At 50.9% G+C, this 17,098-nt stretch overlaps 1 protein-coding gene across 4 annotated transcripts in view; it reads right to left on the reverse strand.

Annotated features, from left to right (window-relative positions):
* TG (thyroglobulin) overlaps window positions 1-17,098 on the reverse strand; it is a 235,939-nt gene that overhangs the window by 184,517 nt on the left and 34,324 nt on the right. For all 4 annotated transcript variants that reach the window (XR_003038023.2, XR_003038024.2, NM_173883.2 and 1 more), the window contains 5 exon segments: window positions 15,965-16,119; window positions 14,516-14,672; window positions 12,194-12,418; window positions 4,304-4,453; window positions 2,024-2,194 (listed from right to left, as the gene is read on the reverse strand). Coding sequence is in view for 2 of the 4 variants with exons in the window: in NM_173883.2 (NP_776308.1) it covers window positions 2,024-2,194; window positions 4,304-4,453; window positions 12,194-12,418; window positions 14,516-14,672; window positions 15,965-16,119 (858 nt within the window). In the remaining 2 variants the exon portion in view is untranslated.

A 17,098-nucleotide genomic window follows, 5' to 3' on the forward strand; every position in this document is an offset into this window, starting at 1 on the left:
AAAATTTGAAAAGTTTTTCAGTTTCCAATTAAATTAGTCTCAGGAGCCATAAATGCGGTAAGTTTAGCGCTTCAATTAGAGAATTGGCTGGTTTTCACCGAAGAGACAACACAGTGATGGAGATCTCAACATTGCAGAGCTCTGAGAAAAAACTCATTGACAAAGAGGATAGAAGCAATCTATGAACTGAGTTACCAAGGAGTCCTTGGAATATTGAGTTAGGATGCAAACGTATACATCCTCTAGTTGTAATATCCCACATGCCTTATAGTCATTTACAAATTTACATACGTAACATATTTACAGATGTCTTGGGGAAAGCATTAAAGGTCAGCATCAAGGCACATCACCCTATTTGGTCACGATTCCTCCACAGCTTGTGAAACTGGCCACAGGAGTTCAGGTGGTGGGAAAATCCCCTTCCTCTAGGTGCCCTTTAGGAGACTGTTCTGATCACGCATGCTCAGTCGCTCAGTCGTGTTCAGCTCTTTGTGACCCCCTGGACTGTAGCCCGCCAGGCTCCTCTGTCCATGGGATTGTCCTGGCAAGAATACTGGAGTGGGTTGCCATTTCCTCCTCCAGTGGATCTTCCCAACCCAGAAATCTAACCTGTGACTTCGGCATCTCCTGCATTGGCAAATGGATTCTTTACCACTGAGCCATCTAAGAAGCATAAGTTCTGAAGAAGCCCAGATAATTAGAGCCATTCATTCATTGTGTCTCCAGTATTATTGCTGAGTAAGTTTGGAGGTTTGCTTAAGAAGCCAGAGATTCGGAGGACCTATCTGGAGGCTATTCCTACAGCACCTCAGAGAGGCGTCATCAAAGTTGGCAAAGCTAGCTGTGTTCCTTGTAAACGTTTCTGATGCCACTGATTGAACGGGCTTTTCTGCTCCAGATGAATGCAGGCCAGAGCAAGCCAGGAAATGCTTTACAAAGTGTGCGTTACAATCCACACAGCTGAGCTGGTGGTAGGGATGCAAAGAGGGCTGGAGTTAAGATGTAAGCACCCAGAACAGCAGTCATCACCACGGTCCTTGGGCAAGTGGCCTTCCCTCTGAGAACGTTCTCTCCCTCATTTGTAAAAGACAGCAAAGATCGGCCTAACCGAGTCCTTAAAGCTCTAACTGTCCTTAAAGCTCTAACTCCCCTGACTGCTATTTCTGCCCAAGAGGAGGGATTGTGGAAAAAACCAATAAAGATTTTCACTGGATTTGCCATGAGATTTTATCCATGGACGTGAAAGTTTGTTCATGGACACACGTGCACAAATCCTTGGCATTTATTAGTTCTTTGCTAAGTCATTTCATCTCCATCTTGCAGATGGGGAAACTGTTGAAGCGGACCTGCCCAGCATTACAAGACCCGTAAAGGGCACCATGGGATTAAACGAGTTCTGAGCCCTGTCCTGTTATACTTGGGACTGTAGGACACCTGTCAGTTTACTCAGGGCTTTTGTATCCATTATCTCATCGAAGAGCTGGGCTCAGTGAACGTTTGTCATTTTCATAGGATGATATTGACCCTCACTGTGTCTCAGGAAGTGAGCAGGAGGCTGCTGGAGTCATGAGGCTCAGAGAAGCTGAGCAATTTTCCCTGGGTCACCCAGCAAGTAAGTTCTGGAAGAAAGACTGGCCCTCGGGTCTTCCCCTAACATCCCACTGAGGGAGAAACACTGACCACTTTTGGGGGCAAGCTGCCCACAAGAAAGGAAACCTCAGCAGATGAATGGCTTTTAAATTCATTTCTCATGAGGCTGAATACTTAGGGGTGAGGTTTCATGATGTCAGAAATTTTTTTTTCCAGTGATTAAAAGAGAGAAAGAGCAAAACAATAACAATTTTTGGATCTGAGTGATGAATATTTTTTCATCCTACTAATCTTTCAATACCTACGTAGTTTAGAAGTCTTCAAAATAAAAGGCTGGGACAAACACATCTTGCGTGTCTCTCCCACTTTAGAAAGCCCAGTGGGATTGCACGCCCTGTCCCCAGGAGTGGCTAAATGAGTGGCCTGCGCGTACCCAGACACTGGGCGTCCACCAGCGGGGCCTCTGCCTCCGTCCAGGGCAGCCTCCGCCCCTCGCCGTCCACACAGAAGGCCTTCCCGCTGGTCCTGTCCCTCTGGCTGGCTCGGTACTGGCCGTCCTGGTCACACTGCAGGCCCACCTCATTCTTCTGACAGTCGGTGACACCTGGAACCAAAGATGAATACAGCCATCAGTGCCATCAGTGTCGTTGGGTCTTCCCTGGTGGTCCAGTGGTTAAGACTCCATGCTTCCATGGCAGGGCAGGTAGAGGTTCGATCTCTGGCTCTGCATGGCCAAAAAAAACTATCAGTGTTGTGCTTCTGGGGTCCCCTATCTGCTCGGCTCCCAGTCCTTGTTCAGACATCCAAGTCCCATGTCTGAGCCAGACACACTCCCCCAGCCTCAAACTTGTCAGTGTCCCCACCCTGACCACAGGACAATGTCTGGGCTCGCCTTTGGGCCACAAGGGCCTCTGTGACCTGGACCCGCCCATCTGACCCTCCACCGCACCTGTGTGTCCACATCAGTGGGTACCACCGGCTCTGATACCACTTTCTGGACCCTGACCCTGACTCTGCCCCCTGGTTCTTCTCCTGGTGCCCAGCTCTCCCCGGTTCTCAGGGAGTTAACTCTTTGCCACCCAGTCCTCATTTCCTCAGGGAAGTCCCTTGATGTCCCTTGACGCCTGAGTGCCACACCCTCTCCTCTGGACCTGCACCTCTGCTCAGAGCTGAGAGCACGATGATTATTTCCATCAGTCTGCAGAATGGCTGGTTCGCAGCTGTCTGCCTCCCTCCCCAGCGGGCAGGGACCTCACCTGGGTCTGCTTCCTGTTACAGCCCAGTGTCTTGCTCAGTGTCTGACACGTACGTAATACAAGCCTGCCCTGCCCACCCTGGGCTTTGATACTGTGATTTATAATAGAAATACGTATCTGGTCTTGATCCGCCATGTCTGGAAGTGGACGTTCAGAGAAAGGAGGTGACTCGGCCAAGGTCACAACAGTAGGAGGGAGAGTGGGGAGCAAAGGGGAGCAAATGCGTTTGGGGCGGGGGTCCTGAGCCCCCGCCTCCTGCTCAGCTGCCCACCGTATGTGTATGCAGCATGCCCTCCACAAACAAGGACCAGCGCGTGGCAGGGAACCCCTTCCCAGAAAGGATCCCTCGGGCCGTGTGACGGCACCTCACATCATCCCAGACTGCAGTGACTGGAACCCACGTGTGAACATCAAAGACGCTGTGTTCCCAGGGAAGAATCTCTTCTCTAGAAGGGATGCTGGACTTCCGGCCTCGGGAAATCCTCTGACTTCTTACTTCCTTGGAAATACCGCCCTATTTCTACTGCTCTCCTGACCAAAGAAGACCTCCTCTATCACAGAAGGGGACTTGATCTCTTTTGATTAATTATTTTACAACTCCAAACACGACTCAGATTTCAAATAGTAGTAGCCACGGCTGCCTCATGTTGACACCATTTCAGAGTATCATGAAAAGATGCACAACGAGGCAAGATATGGGTCCCTGCGAGGGAAAACCCAACCCTCCCCAGGTGACTGTTAAGTAAACAGGCCGAGTGAAATCACATGACATACGGGAAGGCCACCGTATGCACAGACCCGACAGATCCATGGGCCCAGAAAGGGAATATGAGCTACACGGTGGTGGTGACCGTAGGTGGAAAACATCTTCCACGTCTAAATCTGATAACACTGACTTACAAAAATTGGAAGTTTCAGAATCAGACAATACCAAGATCAAAGGCCAGTTATGTCACTTTTGGGGCAACTTTCACACTAGGTGAGCGACTTCAGCTAAGTCTCGTCAGATGAGTCTTGGCTTTCGTACATGTAAAAGTTGAGCTCATAATGTTTATCTAAAAGGAGAATTGGGAGGATTGACTGCGACAACACTAGTAAAATGTCTGGCCTGGGTTTTAACAGAGCAGAGACATTCAAAGGTGGTGCCCCTTTGATTATGCTATGGACCCAGTGGTGCTCAAGGGTGGGCAATTTTGCCCCCCCATTTAAGAGATACTTGGCATTGTTTGGAGACAGTTCGGTTGTCACAATTTGGTGTGCATGAAGGAGGTGCTTCCAGGATCTGACAGGTAAGGACCAGTGCTGTTGCTGAATAAACACCCTCTCACACAAGGGACAGCCCCCCCAAATGAAGAACTGTCTGTCTCCAGATTCCAGGAGTGCCGAGGCTGAGGTGTCCTGCTGGATCGCATGGCACTGTAGGGTTTCTCTTTCGGGCAGGACCCGTGAGGACTTACAGTGAGTCTGGCTGAAAGCTCCAGCATAAACGGTAGTTCTGCCCTCAGGACACGGGACACAGGCCAGGCTCCCTGCCTGTTCTTGGTAGAATCCAGCAGGACAGGGAATGCACTGCTCATCCTGAAAATAGCTTCCTTCCGGACACTTGACTGGAAGAGATCAACAGAGCAATGAGGTTAAAAAACAAGATACCTGCTGTACAATTACAACCTCAGAATGCATTGGATCTGCGAAATTCCAAAATCAGACAAGAACTCATTCATTTAGCAAATGCCCACTGAGAATGCACCGTGCATCAGGCTCCAAGAGTCGAGGATAAGCCGTGAAAAAGGTCCACAAGGTTCCTGCTCTCCAGGAGCTGAAAGGGCTGGTAGGATGAGAGGGTATCTGACAAGAATGTCAGATACGAGTGAGATGAAGCAGGAGCAGAGGGCATGATAGTGAGGAAGGCCCCTCTGAGAGACAACTTGTAAGACCTGATGAGTGAGGTGTATGCCAGGCAAGGATGCAGAAGAGAATTTCAGACAGAAGGAATAGCAAGTGAGAAAATCCTGAGCCAGGAATAAGTTTGGATTCTCCAAGGAATGGAAAGAGAAAAGCCAAACAGAGCCAGCTACTGAGTTAAAGCTTAGTGGACAAAGAGAAGGATGTCATGAGATGAAGTTGGAGAACATCTTTAAAGATGAGCACCAAAAAGGTTTAAACCTTTAAAGAGGTTGCCATGGGAACGTGGTGGCAAACAGTGGGGGGTGCAAACTTTGGGGTCAGACAGACCCAATAAAGTCCCCCTCCTCCCTGTGCCTAAATGACTCTGGACTTCTCTGAGGCTCCATTTTCTCCTCTATAACATTTTGTTGTTTATTCACTAAGTCATGTCCAACTGTTGGCAATCCCACGGATGTAGCCCGCAAGGCTCCTCTGTCCATGGGATTTCCCAGGCAAGAATACTGGAGTGGGTTGCCATTTCCTTTTCCAGGGGAATCTTCTCGACCCAGGAATCAAATCCATATCTCCTGTGCTGGCAGGCAGATCCTTTAGCAATGAGCCACCTGGAAAGCCCTCTCTGTAAAATAGGGATTCATTATATTATCCCACTGGAGTGTGGTAGTGATGTGCAGATAGCATGTGCCATAATCCAGACTCCACAGGTGCTCAGTCTACAGGTGAGGGAGTTGTTCCTTGTAGCCTCAACTCCTGCTGTCTCTACACAGGGTGCCCTCCCTGTGGGGTGATCTCAACCATTCAGCACCATCTGACTCCACTCACATGGCCTCTTCCTCTGGGTCACTCAGTGATGGCGGGGCTCAGACCTGGGGCCACCAGGAGGTGAGATGCCCAGGGCATGGGATCGACAGAGGCCCTCATGGTCAGGGTATTGAGGCTCTGATTTCCTCAGAAACCCCAGGTGTGACCCTGGGAGTGGGGACCTGCTCCTGTGGGCACCCTGGACGCCTCCCTCCCCTCCTTCACTTCTGCCTGTGTGCCCCTGTCAGTCTGCGGACTCTCGGGGCCTCTGTCCCTCTGACTCTAACACTCGCAGCCCTTCTTACTGTGCTTCCTCCAACAGGATACGAGCTAGGAAACAGAAACCCAAACTGGACAGACGCCCGTCTCCTAAAGGTTCTAAGTTGGCGTCCAAGAGCTCTGCTCTCCAGAGAGGGTATGAACTTGGCCACACTGATTCGGACAGCTCAGACAAGGGATGGCAGAAAGAGGCTCCCTCTTGCCTTTTTTCTTGGTTCAGGGTTGGGCTCCTGAGAGTTGGTCAAGTAACTTCAAGAAGAAGTGAGCTGTTACTCAGGGAGGGTGGGAGTCAAAAGCATGCCTGCTCTTGGGAGCACTGTCTTGGTGTCTGGCGCTTCTCTGTGTACCTATTGCATGTACATCACCTCAGCACATACGGGAGTTTGCATGTTACCCCCATTTCACAGATGAGAAAGCTGAGCCTCCGGACATTCATGCATGATGCCCCTTTGCCCGCTGCAAAGGGCAGTGGGGAAGTAAAGTCATAGAATATGCCAAGCACGGCGCCAGGTGTGTCACCAGCACCACCTTTCACGGTCACCATATTATGGAAAAGGTATCAGTGCCATTTTAGTCTGGAGAAAACTGATGTTCAAGGTCAAGTTCAACCAGGCAGCGAGGAGATACGAGTGGGATCGCAGTCCCATTCTCACCAAACCAAAGCCTTTTCTCCACCCACCAATTCAACCACCTTCTTTTGACGAAGAAATGAAGCCCATACATGTGGGACCAGCTAGAACAGAGCCCGCGTGGATCTGACAGCTACTCTCCTGCGTATGCATATGCGTGTAGTGTTTCTGAGTAAATCAGAAACCCAGGCCCATCTTGGAAACAGAACCGTGTGTTTTCCGGCCTGCCCGGCACCATGCACACCCTCGCTCAGAGTGGAGTTTCGTTACTTCTATGAGTCACATTGTTGATCATCTCTAGTATTTTTACCTCCATGCTGGGGCATTTTTTTTTTTTTTTTAAAGCAGTCTCCAAGTTCATTGCTGAAGGAAAACAAAACCTGTGCAGCAAGCCTGAATTGCTGCCTCCGAACCCCGGGTGCAGCTGAAGAGGCAGAGAAATGAAAGCTGAGATCTTTGCTGCCGTAAACTTAAGGGCTCTCGACCACGCACAAGGAAGCCGTGTTGTGTTTCTCTCCATCTCTGACGTCAAGTGTCCTTTCCACCCAAACAAACCCTTGTAAACATCACGGTGAGCCTCCTGCTCTAGCAGGTAGGTCCTCTTCACAGAAACAATTGGGTGTTTATCCTTCAGCTAAATCCCCTCATGGAACTTACTGGAAAACCCCTGAAGCCTCAGTTCCCTCCTCTGTAAAATGAGGCCATTTGGCCCGAGTTTGTGAGTTTTGCAAAGCTTTGGGGTTATGCCATCCTTCCTGCCAACCGGATCCCAGGGTCCCCAAATCAGGCAGCTACATTCGTGCTGAAGAAAATTACTTGAGGACAGGGAACAGTCCTTCCCTCCTTAGCCCGCTTTGCTCAAGCCCACCCCTGGCCTGGCCCTGTCACTCTCCAATTTAAAATTCCCCTAATGTGACCCCACCAGACCAAGCCCCTTGCTGTGCCCCCAGGCACCTCCACGCTGGTCCCCGCCAACCATTCCAGCTCCATCTTTTGCCACGTTCCCCACACCCACATTCTCCAACCGCACGAACCATGTGCTGCTACTGCTGCTAAGCCGCTTCAGTCGTGTTCGACTCTGTGTGTGCACTGGCCCCATAAAATCCACAGCACTTCCTAACTGCCTGTTTTTGCACTAATCTCCATTTCTGGAGTGTCCATCACTTTAGCAGCCTCAACACAGGGGCGCACACACACATACACACACATACATACACACCACTGCTTGTCTGCTCTTATCCAAGCAGCAATTTCTACTCACCAGCCTTTGCTAGCTCGGTAAGCCTTCTCTGACTGCCCTGACCATGATGCAAAAGGCTTTTCACATGATATTTTAGCTGTCTTTTCACTTAACCTTGCCTCAGCTAGACTGTGAGCTCTTTGAAAATAAGGCTATGACTTTTGGTTCCCTGAGTATTTCACATTATGTGTTTGACACATAATTGCATTTTGAAAGTTTGGATGGGATAGATGGAAAGATGGATGGATGGAAGGATTAATGGAAGGATGGACGGATGGATAGAGAGATGGAAGGAAGGAAGAAGGAGGGAGGAAGAAAGAGGAAGGAAGAAAGGAAAGGAGGAAGGGGGGAAGGAAACAAGACGCAATTTGTTACTTTAGGAAAAAATCCATACAGAACTAGCACTATAATAAGAACTTGCAGTGAATGAGTGAGCAAATGTTGTCCAGAACGAAGATGGAAAATCCAGACAGTTTCCCTGGGATTCTCCTTAACGGGCCAATTTGGCATGAAGGCTGCCCGCAGGTAATTCCGAGGGAAAGCCATTTGGCTGGGCTTGAGGCAAGAGGGTGAACGTAACTGACCCCATGGGTGTTGCAAACAAAGCCTCCCGCTCCTGCAGCAGGTACTGTGTAGGTCAAGACGGCCCTGCCTGGCGGAGTCACGGGAGGCAGATACTCCCACTGGTCCCCCTGAGTCACTGCCCTCCCAGGGGACCATCCAGATTAACCCCCCAAGACAGCACACAGAAACCCTGCCTCATCTCCACAGGACAATGCTCTGCTTGTAGCCTCACAGCTGTGTTCCAGATGCACTTCAGAAGGGAAAAGAGTCAATTAGAACAGAAACAAGGATCAGAGGGCATGATTTCACCAAGAGCCCTTGTTGAGAAGGGAGACTTGTGAATCTGAGGACAGAACAAAGATTTTGGAACCAGCACAGCTGAGTTGAAATCTCACGTAGCCAACTGACAACAAAACCATCTGCTGAAGTTTCACTATGTGTGAATAGACGTGCTTTGTGTCGATTATATTCTGCTATGCAAATTGCAGCCCCCCACCATGAAATAGATATTACTGTCCCTGGTTTCCAGATGATTCCTAGTGAAGATGGGCAGTGTCCCAAGAACTCACACTGCGAAAGTGGTGGAACCATGGCTTGAACCCAGATCTGACTTCCAAGACTTCCAGCTTCCTGACACTGTCAATTGTACTCCCCCCACTGCTTTGTCCATCCCATGGGATTAGACTCTCTGGACCAGAAACTCAGTAGAGGATGGATGTTATCACGGATACTGGAGAAAACCCGGGGCTTTTGGTACTGCTTTTGTGAATTCCACTCTGGACCTTTCTGAGCATTTGGAGTAAGGGGTGGGGATGAATGGTGTGCTCAACAATTCCTTGTGAATCAGTAAAAAGCTGCCGCAGTTGACAAACAGAATGTAGGTTTATGTAGAGCTAGGATGGGCGGACTGCAGCCTTTGGGCCAAATACTGCTCACCTGCTGTTTGGCAAATGAACTTTTACTTAGAATACAGCGTTTTTCTCCCCACTATGGATGACTTGAGTCCTCGAGACAGAAAGAGAATGGTTTGCAAAGCCTAAAAGACTTGCTTTGGCTCTTTACAGAGAAAGGTGGCCACCTCCCGGAGCAATTGCAGCCCCGGCCAGACTTTTCTCTCGGCCCCTTCCCCAGGCCCACCCTGGGGCTCCCACTCTCTGGAGCCTGGTCACCCCAGGCCAGGTTCTGGTTCCCGGTCCCTCACTGCTCAACCCCACCAGGAAAGTCTGCCTGCACTCCTGGTTCAGCTTTTCCTCCCATCTACTACTTGAGCAGGACTGTCTGTCCTGGGAGACAGGAAATGATCATCTAACCGTCACTCAAGGTCCCTAGAGAAAACCCAGGCCCAGATTCCAGGCCACCCCCTTTATTTTACAAGGAAATGGGGAACTGGCACTTGACAGGCCCCTCTCGCCATCTCCTGTTGCCCCACCTCTTGGCTGCATGTTCCAGAGGGGGCACCCGAGGTCACTGAGCCTCAGAGGGGGCTCTCAGACCCCTTATCAACACCACCTGGGGTGATCCTGAAAACACCCTCCTCCCAACACACACACACGCTCTCTCTCTCACACATACACACACTCTCACACATACACATACACGACACACTCATACAGACACACATTCAGACATACACTCACACACACACCCCCATATGTACACACTCTCACACACACACACACACACACACACACACACTCATACACGTAAACACATATACACAGACTCACACACTCTCTCACACACACATATACACACTCACACACTCACACACATTAACTCACACATACACACACTCACAATACACATAGTCAAATGTACACACACACACATACACACCCTTACACACACTCGAGTCTTTTCTTGGCAGTGGAGCCCAGGGCCCTTCACAGCGAGTCTGAGGACCCAGCGCCAGGTGCTGCAGAGACCCCCACTGCAGTGACCCTGCTTCACCTACCCTAGGGGGTGGCACCATCCACACCTGCTTCTGCTTCTTGTTCTCTTTGTTTGGGCAGCTCTTCCAGGTGGAAGGATCATGAGGGCTGGTCCCGGAGGACCTAGGGTGACTCATCCACAGAGAACCAAACCCCTTCTTTGCGTCAGCCCTGCTCTAGGCACTGCAGACCCATGGCCTCCCCTCATCTGGCCTCCACCCCTTCACCTGTCCAGTGGGGGGATGACCTGCCACTGGGGGCAACTGTGATGGCCGAGTATTGGCGACGATGCCTTGTCAACTGCAAGATCCTCTGTAAACACTAGCAAGAAGCATTGTCTCTGGTTTCTGTGCTGAGTTAGCAGCATGTGATATCTAGTGTGGGGCTTAGAACTTGGCAGGGATTTCACGGGAGGAGAGGCCTTGTAGCTTTTGTGTGGCAACCAATATCAATAGTGGAAAAATAAATAACTGAGAAACATCTCCTCTCTCTTCAGCTCCATAAAAAAGCTTCTGTGTCTCACGTCATGTGGGAGGCAGCTTCTCACTGTGAGACCCTGGAAGCTTCGGTAGCAGATGGAACAATGGCCCCCAAAGAGGTCCACGTCCTAGTCCCTGGAAACTGTAAACACGTGAGGTCACGTGGCAAAGGGAGTCCAAGGTTGCAGATGGAAATAAGGTCGCTAGTCAACTGGCCTTAAAGAGGGAGAGTGTGCTGAATTATCCAGCTGTGTGTAGTCACACATACAGCTGATTCACTTTGTTGTACAGCAGAAACTAGCACAACTCTACAAAGCAATTACACACCAATAAAATAAACTAAAAAATAAATTTAAAGAAAAGAAATGAAAGAATGGACTTCCCCGGTCTTACAGTGGATAGGAATTCACCTGCCAACACGGGGACATGGGTTCGATCCTTGGTCCGGGAAGATTCCACATGCCAAGGAGCAACTAAGCCCGTGAGCCACGACTGCTGAAGGCTGTCTGTCCCAGAGCCCACGCTGCACAAGAGAAGCCGCCATAGCGAGAAGCCTGCACGCCGCAAGGAAGAGCCGCCCTCACCCGAGCAACCAGAGAAAGCCCACCTGCAGCAACAAAGACCCAGCACAACCAAAGATAAATAAATAGATAGATAAAAAATTTAAACAACCATTACTTTGAAAAAAGAAGAAGAAGCGAGAGAAGCGTCCAAGGGAGCTGTGATGGCAGATGAACGGCCTGAGAACTACAGCACTTCCAGCTTTGAAGATGAAAGAAGGAAGCCAAGGGCCGAGAAACATGGGCACTTTCTAGAAGCTGGAAAAAAACGCAGGAAACTGATTCCCTTCCAGGGCCTCCGGCAGGAATGCAGCCAGATGACACCTGGATTTGGCCCATGTGAGAATTCAAACCCACAGAACAGCAGCATATAAGCAGGTGTTGTTTTAAACCGCAATGCTTGCAGCCACGTGTTATAGCAGCGACAGGAAACGCACAGAGCTTCCATTCAGGGAGCCGGCAGGCACGGGTTAGTGAGGGTGCTTCCAAGGCTGCTCGTGTGTCAGGCCAAGAATGGCCCCGTGACCTCCACCAGGACTCACTGCCCCCGAGCCTCCATGCCCTGGGCTGATTGCTGGCCATCCGGGGATGGTGGTGAGAAAGGTACTGCTGTAACCAGACTGGGATAAGTGACAGAGCATGCACAGGGTGGATGCCGGCCTTCTCCACAAACGCAGTGCAGCCCAGGCTACGGGTCTGTGCTTGGCAAGGGCGAAGAGGATGGATAACCCCAAACACGGGGCTGCTTCCTTCTGCCATGCTGCTCCCAGTTTTAGCTACTACCTGGTGGGCGATAACTACATGCCCACACTCACAGCTAGACATCTGAAACGCTTCCACTGAACAAATAAATGAAGGGTTCCCACTCTGCATGTCAGAATAACCTCCGTCAGAGCTCTGTGGCCATCCCCCCAACTGGCACGGCCCAGTAACAGTGGTCCAGGGAGACAGGAGGCACCTACCACACCCCAGTGCATCCTGACTGGCATCGCTGGCGGCCACGACTCGGCCGAATCCTTCCAGGCACCCAAACTGTGTCCTGGGAGAGGTGCCAAAGCGGTCCCCTTGGAGGAAGTGGATGGAGGTGTCTGCTGAGAACGTCTTGGAATCCAGATGAAGCTGGAATGTTCCGCTCTGGATCAGATCTGCAAAGCGCCCAGCGAGATACTTGCCTGCCAAGGCCTCCTCTGCAAGACAAGAGGAGACAGGGGTGTCACCTCACTGTTCCTGCTGGGGTCGGTCCAGGTGCAGAGCTTCCGGAATGTCCACGTTGAAAGGAGACACAGGCCTTACCCCGTGTCTCAATTTACAGACGGAGAAACTGAGGTTCAGACAAGGGGCTTGATTGACCCAAAGTCACACAGAATCAGAAGCCCATATAGGGCTCCAATCCAGGTCTCCAGCTCATGCTAAAGTCACACAGAATCAGAAGCACGTATAGGACTCCAACCCAGGTCTCCAGCTCGTGCTAAAGTCACAGAGTCAGAAGCGCGTATAGGACTCCAATCCAGGTCTCAAGCTCATGCTAAAGTCACACAGAATCAGAAGCTCGTATAGGACTCCAATCCAGGTCTCCAGCTCGTGCTATTTCTGTGACAGCAGTGTGACCCTCAGTGCTTCCCAGGTGGTGCTAATGGGACAAAACCTGCCTGCCAATGCAGGAGACGTGAGACTTAAGGGTTCCATCCCTGGGTTGGAAAGATCTCCTGGAGGACGGAATGGCAACCCACTCTAGTATCCCTGCCCAGAGAATCCCATGGACAGAGGAGCCTGGTGGGCTACAGTCCACAGGGTCGCAAATAATCAGACACGACTGAAGTGACTTTGCAAGCACGCATGCAATGTGACCCTCGCTGGTAGAGAATATCAGGATCCCAGTCACTCATCTAATGTGCATTATCCAGGTATACAGCTGTCTCAGCCTTTGCCAAGCCACCATCTCTGAGCCTCAGTTTCCCCATCTGAAAAATGGGCTGGGAAGCCCCCTTTTAAGGTTGGTGGGGATTACAAGACAGGACGTGATGGGGCCGCTCGAAGGGAAAGTGGAGCCTCCACCTCAACGTTCAGCTTGAAGCTGGCAATGTTCCAGCTGTGGAACTACGAGGGTTTCCTAGGAAGGAAGCAGGTGGGCAAGCCCCACACCTGGAGCTGGAACACCCCAGCATGCAACAAACGTCCCCGCCACGACGACTATTGTGAAGGAAGCCCCAGGCTGTGGATGCCAGGAATAAACATCACATCCATCTGCAGCTTCAAACACACCCAAATTGTGCAGCCTGTTGCCAGAGAACAACAAAAAGGGGCTCCTAATTCATAATGCTGGGGTTTCTCTGGCAGCTCAGCGGTAAATAATCCGCCTACCAATGCAGAGACGTAAGAGATGTAGGTTCAATCCCTGGGTCGGGAAGATCCCCTGGAGAAGGACATGGCAACCCACTCCAGTATTCTTCCTGGAGAATCCCGTGGACAAAGGAGTCTGGAAGGCTACAGTCCACAGGGTCACAAATGAGTCTGACATGACTTATAGACTAAATAACAACAACACAATTCATAATGCTATGGGGAGGAGTGGTATTAATAATTACTGTCACAAGCACTGCAGAATGGCTGACATACAGCCTGCCTCCTGGGTTACATTCTGGTCTCTTCTTCGACTTCTCCCTCATAGAGCAGTGGTCAAGCTCCACCCAGGCCTGACCCTGGGTGTTTGGCCCCAAGATAGTGCAGGAGAAATAGGAGAAATTCTCACCATCTAGTCAGAAGACCATGGGTTGTGTCCCACCCTGGCTCAGAATAACAATCATAAAGTCCACGCTACTCCCTCTTAAGTCTTTCTATTCTCAATTCATCCATACCATCACTGCACAGTTCCAAATAGTGTACTGATGGATGTAAACAGTGTCAGTGGTCTGAGAAGTTCTCTGATTGGAAGTAGAATGAGCAAAAATTATAAACCAACAAGGACTCCCTCACCCTACCTCATTGTCCCCTTCCTCACATGTGTCTTCCTTCTCTGTGCCCAGAAAACCAAGAGAAGAATTAGAAAACATTCTCAAAAGCAGTCAGAGGGTATTATTATATTTAGCACTAGTCAGCTATGGGCCAGAACTCTACTGCTTTTTATAAACTTCTCAGTAACCAGCTCCACCCACGGGCCAGGCACGTGATGGGCTCTCTGGCCCCACAGGGAGGCGCTGGGGCCGCACTGGCTCCATCCGACGGATGGGGACACTGAGACCCAAGGAGTCTGCTTGGTCTCAGGGCAGCAGTGTAAGAAAACATACCAACGTCCTGCAGGTCTGGGAGAGAGGCGGGGGGCGCATCCACAAGCTGCAGTTTCCACGTGATGTTGACTCCTAACCGCTCCCTGCTCAGACACTCCACCTTCACCGAGGAGTCGTCACACACGGGGATGGAGACAGGGGTTCCCGCCGTCTTCACCTGCACGGAGATGCAGACGGGAGTTCAGGAACATGAAGCCGGGAGCCAGCTTTGCCGAGCCTATGCCGGGCACCGAAACTGGCTTATCTTACTGTTGGAGGAGGTCCCGGAGAGAACAAGACTGACCCTTGACCTGGGAGCTGGCCCCGGGGCGATCGGAACTCCCGGGCCCTCCCCTGTTCTTCGAAAGGCTGCTCTGCACCCCCACCGCCTCGTGGGAGCCATTTGGGAGGGCGCAGCCTTGAGAGAGCCGGAAACTGAGGTTCTGGGTCCAGAGAGGTTGAATCACCTGCCTTGGTGACACAGCTTGTAGACAGAGGTGTTAAGTGGCGTTAAGAGCCAATGTACATGGGGAAAGGATTGAAAAACAATAGATACATGTATATGTGAAAATAAGATAGACCACAAAAAATACACTTAGAAAAAAATGTAAAGATTCTCAGAAAATAATAAAAAGGGCACGCGTGTGTACACACACACAGAGATAAAGAAAGCTCAGACACTCCAAATTCATGGGGCCATAATTCACTGGAGAAACAATTTCTGCCGACTGCCCAAGTCCTCGCAAGACCCACACCCAGCAGGACACGACCCTCCCTCCCGGGAAGCACCCACTGGCTCCTCCAGTGTGACCACGCAGCCTGGCTTCTTGCTCCACCTAAGCACGCTCCACAGTGCCCGCTGACCATCTGCAGGGGAGGGTGGGAGGATGGATGGTGGTAGGGCCCGGTTAACTCGAGGGCAGCACCAGGCAGGGCCGGGGATCCACACAAGCCTCTCTGTGCACTGTTTGCATCATGCTCTTTCAAAAGCAACCACCAGGAGCTTCTGTGTGGAGTCCTGGGGGTGTCAGTTTATCAGAAGCTGGGGCGTCAGAGGTGAATGAGAAGGTGAATGAGAAGGTGCTGTGTAAAAGCAGAGGATTCTGTGGCTCTACCATTTCTCAGTTGTGTGACTGCCCAACTATTTTAACTCATCACAAAATGGTAATAATAATAGGGTCCCCATGAGGTCTGCATTAGCTATGCCATGCCAAGGGGTGCAGAGTGCCTGGCACAGTCTAAGTGCTTGGCACACATTTGGAGTGGCATCTGTGTGCAGACAGAATGGCCAGTGAGATGGGTACCAATCCCACCTCTACCTCTGTGTCATTAGTCTTGTCTGAGCTGCTTTCTCATCCTGGGTCTCAGTGGGTGAAATGAATGAGGGTTGAACTGCAGGTTCATTTGAGCCCTGAGGTTCTCTGCCCAAAGACCCTGAGCTCAGTCCGAGCCCCGCTTGTGGGCACATACCTGGATCTGACAGAAGCCGCGGGCCGTGAGCTCGTCTAACAGGAAGACCTGGAACGCCAGCAGCAAGCCTGAGTAGTCGGCGCTGCACACCTTGCCCAGAGGGAGCAGGAGCTGGAACTGCGCTTGGGTCTGGAGAGTCTGCCAGAACTGGGGCCCTGAGAGCGAGCACCAGAGGTCAGCAGACAAGGACAAAGAGCTATGGGGTTCTTTTGTTTTTTTTTTCTCTGCAAAACGAACCCTTCTTCATTTTACTTGGAGTTCACAAGTGCTGCCATCTTGCATTGTCAGCCTCTGGGTCTAGCTACTTTCCAGCACGCCAGCTTGTCTCTGAAATCACTTAGCACCCTCACAGCAAGCTCAGTCCTGCCTCAGCCTCTAAACCCAGGCTGAGGTCCTGGACATTCTTCTTGGAAAATCTTCCATAATACCTTGCACTCAAACAGGGCCATGACACCTGCTTTGGCCAGTTGAGAGTAGATACCGCAGCCTATGTGCAAGACTGAAGTTGTGCAGTGTGCAACCTGCACAAACGTACACAGGAAGCCTGCACTCCATTTTAGGAGTTCAGGACCCACGCCTCTCTTCCCCCAAGTCCCTCACTCACAACAAGTCTAGCTCTGATTTCCAGCTACTCAGTCACCATCAGGGGGACAAGTCACTTATTTGTCCAAATCACATTCTGAACTTTTTTCTGGATAGCATTCTCTATTTCAGAATGCTTTGTGACAAATTTGTGTCCTTTGCCCCCCTGCCAGCCACCCAGAGCCTTGTGACAGTCAGTCCCAGAATCTGGGTCTCTCTCCTGAATGCCCCTCCTGTTGCCCTGTGCTGACCCCTGCCCTGCCTGGCTGTGAGTAAGTACAGCCAGCCTTTGCCTAGGCGGACACAGTCAGAGTTTTGTGTCACGTCACAGCCACGAACATGTCAAAGTGGGTTCGCTGTGAGAGCAGGAGAAAGGAGCTGCCCATATTTAAATACGGCCCAGGTCCATAGTGATCAGAACAGACGCCATAGCCTGGAGCTACAGACGGACTGAGGGGAGGCGGGGAGGGGGGAGGCTGGTGTGGCAGTGTCACTGTGACCCCAGAAGCCAGATCAGCAACTCTGAGCTTGTCGGCATCATAGTAACCAACA

Source organism: Bos taurus, chromosome 14, assembly GCF_002263795.3.
Source record: "Bos taurus isolate L1 Dominette 01449 registration number 42190680 breed Hereford chromosome 14, ARS-UCD2.0, whole genome shotgun sequence".
Taxonomy (NCBI): Eukaryota; Metazoa; Chordata; class Mammalia; order Artiodactyla; family Bovidae; genus Bos; species Bos taurus.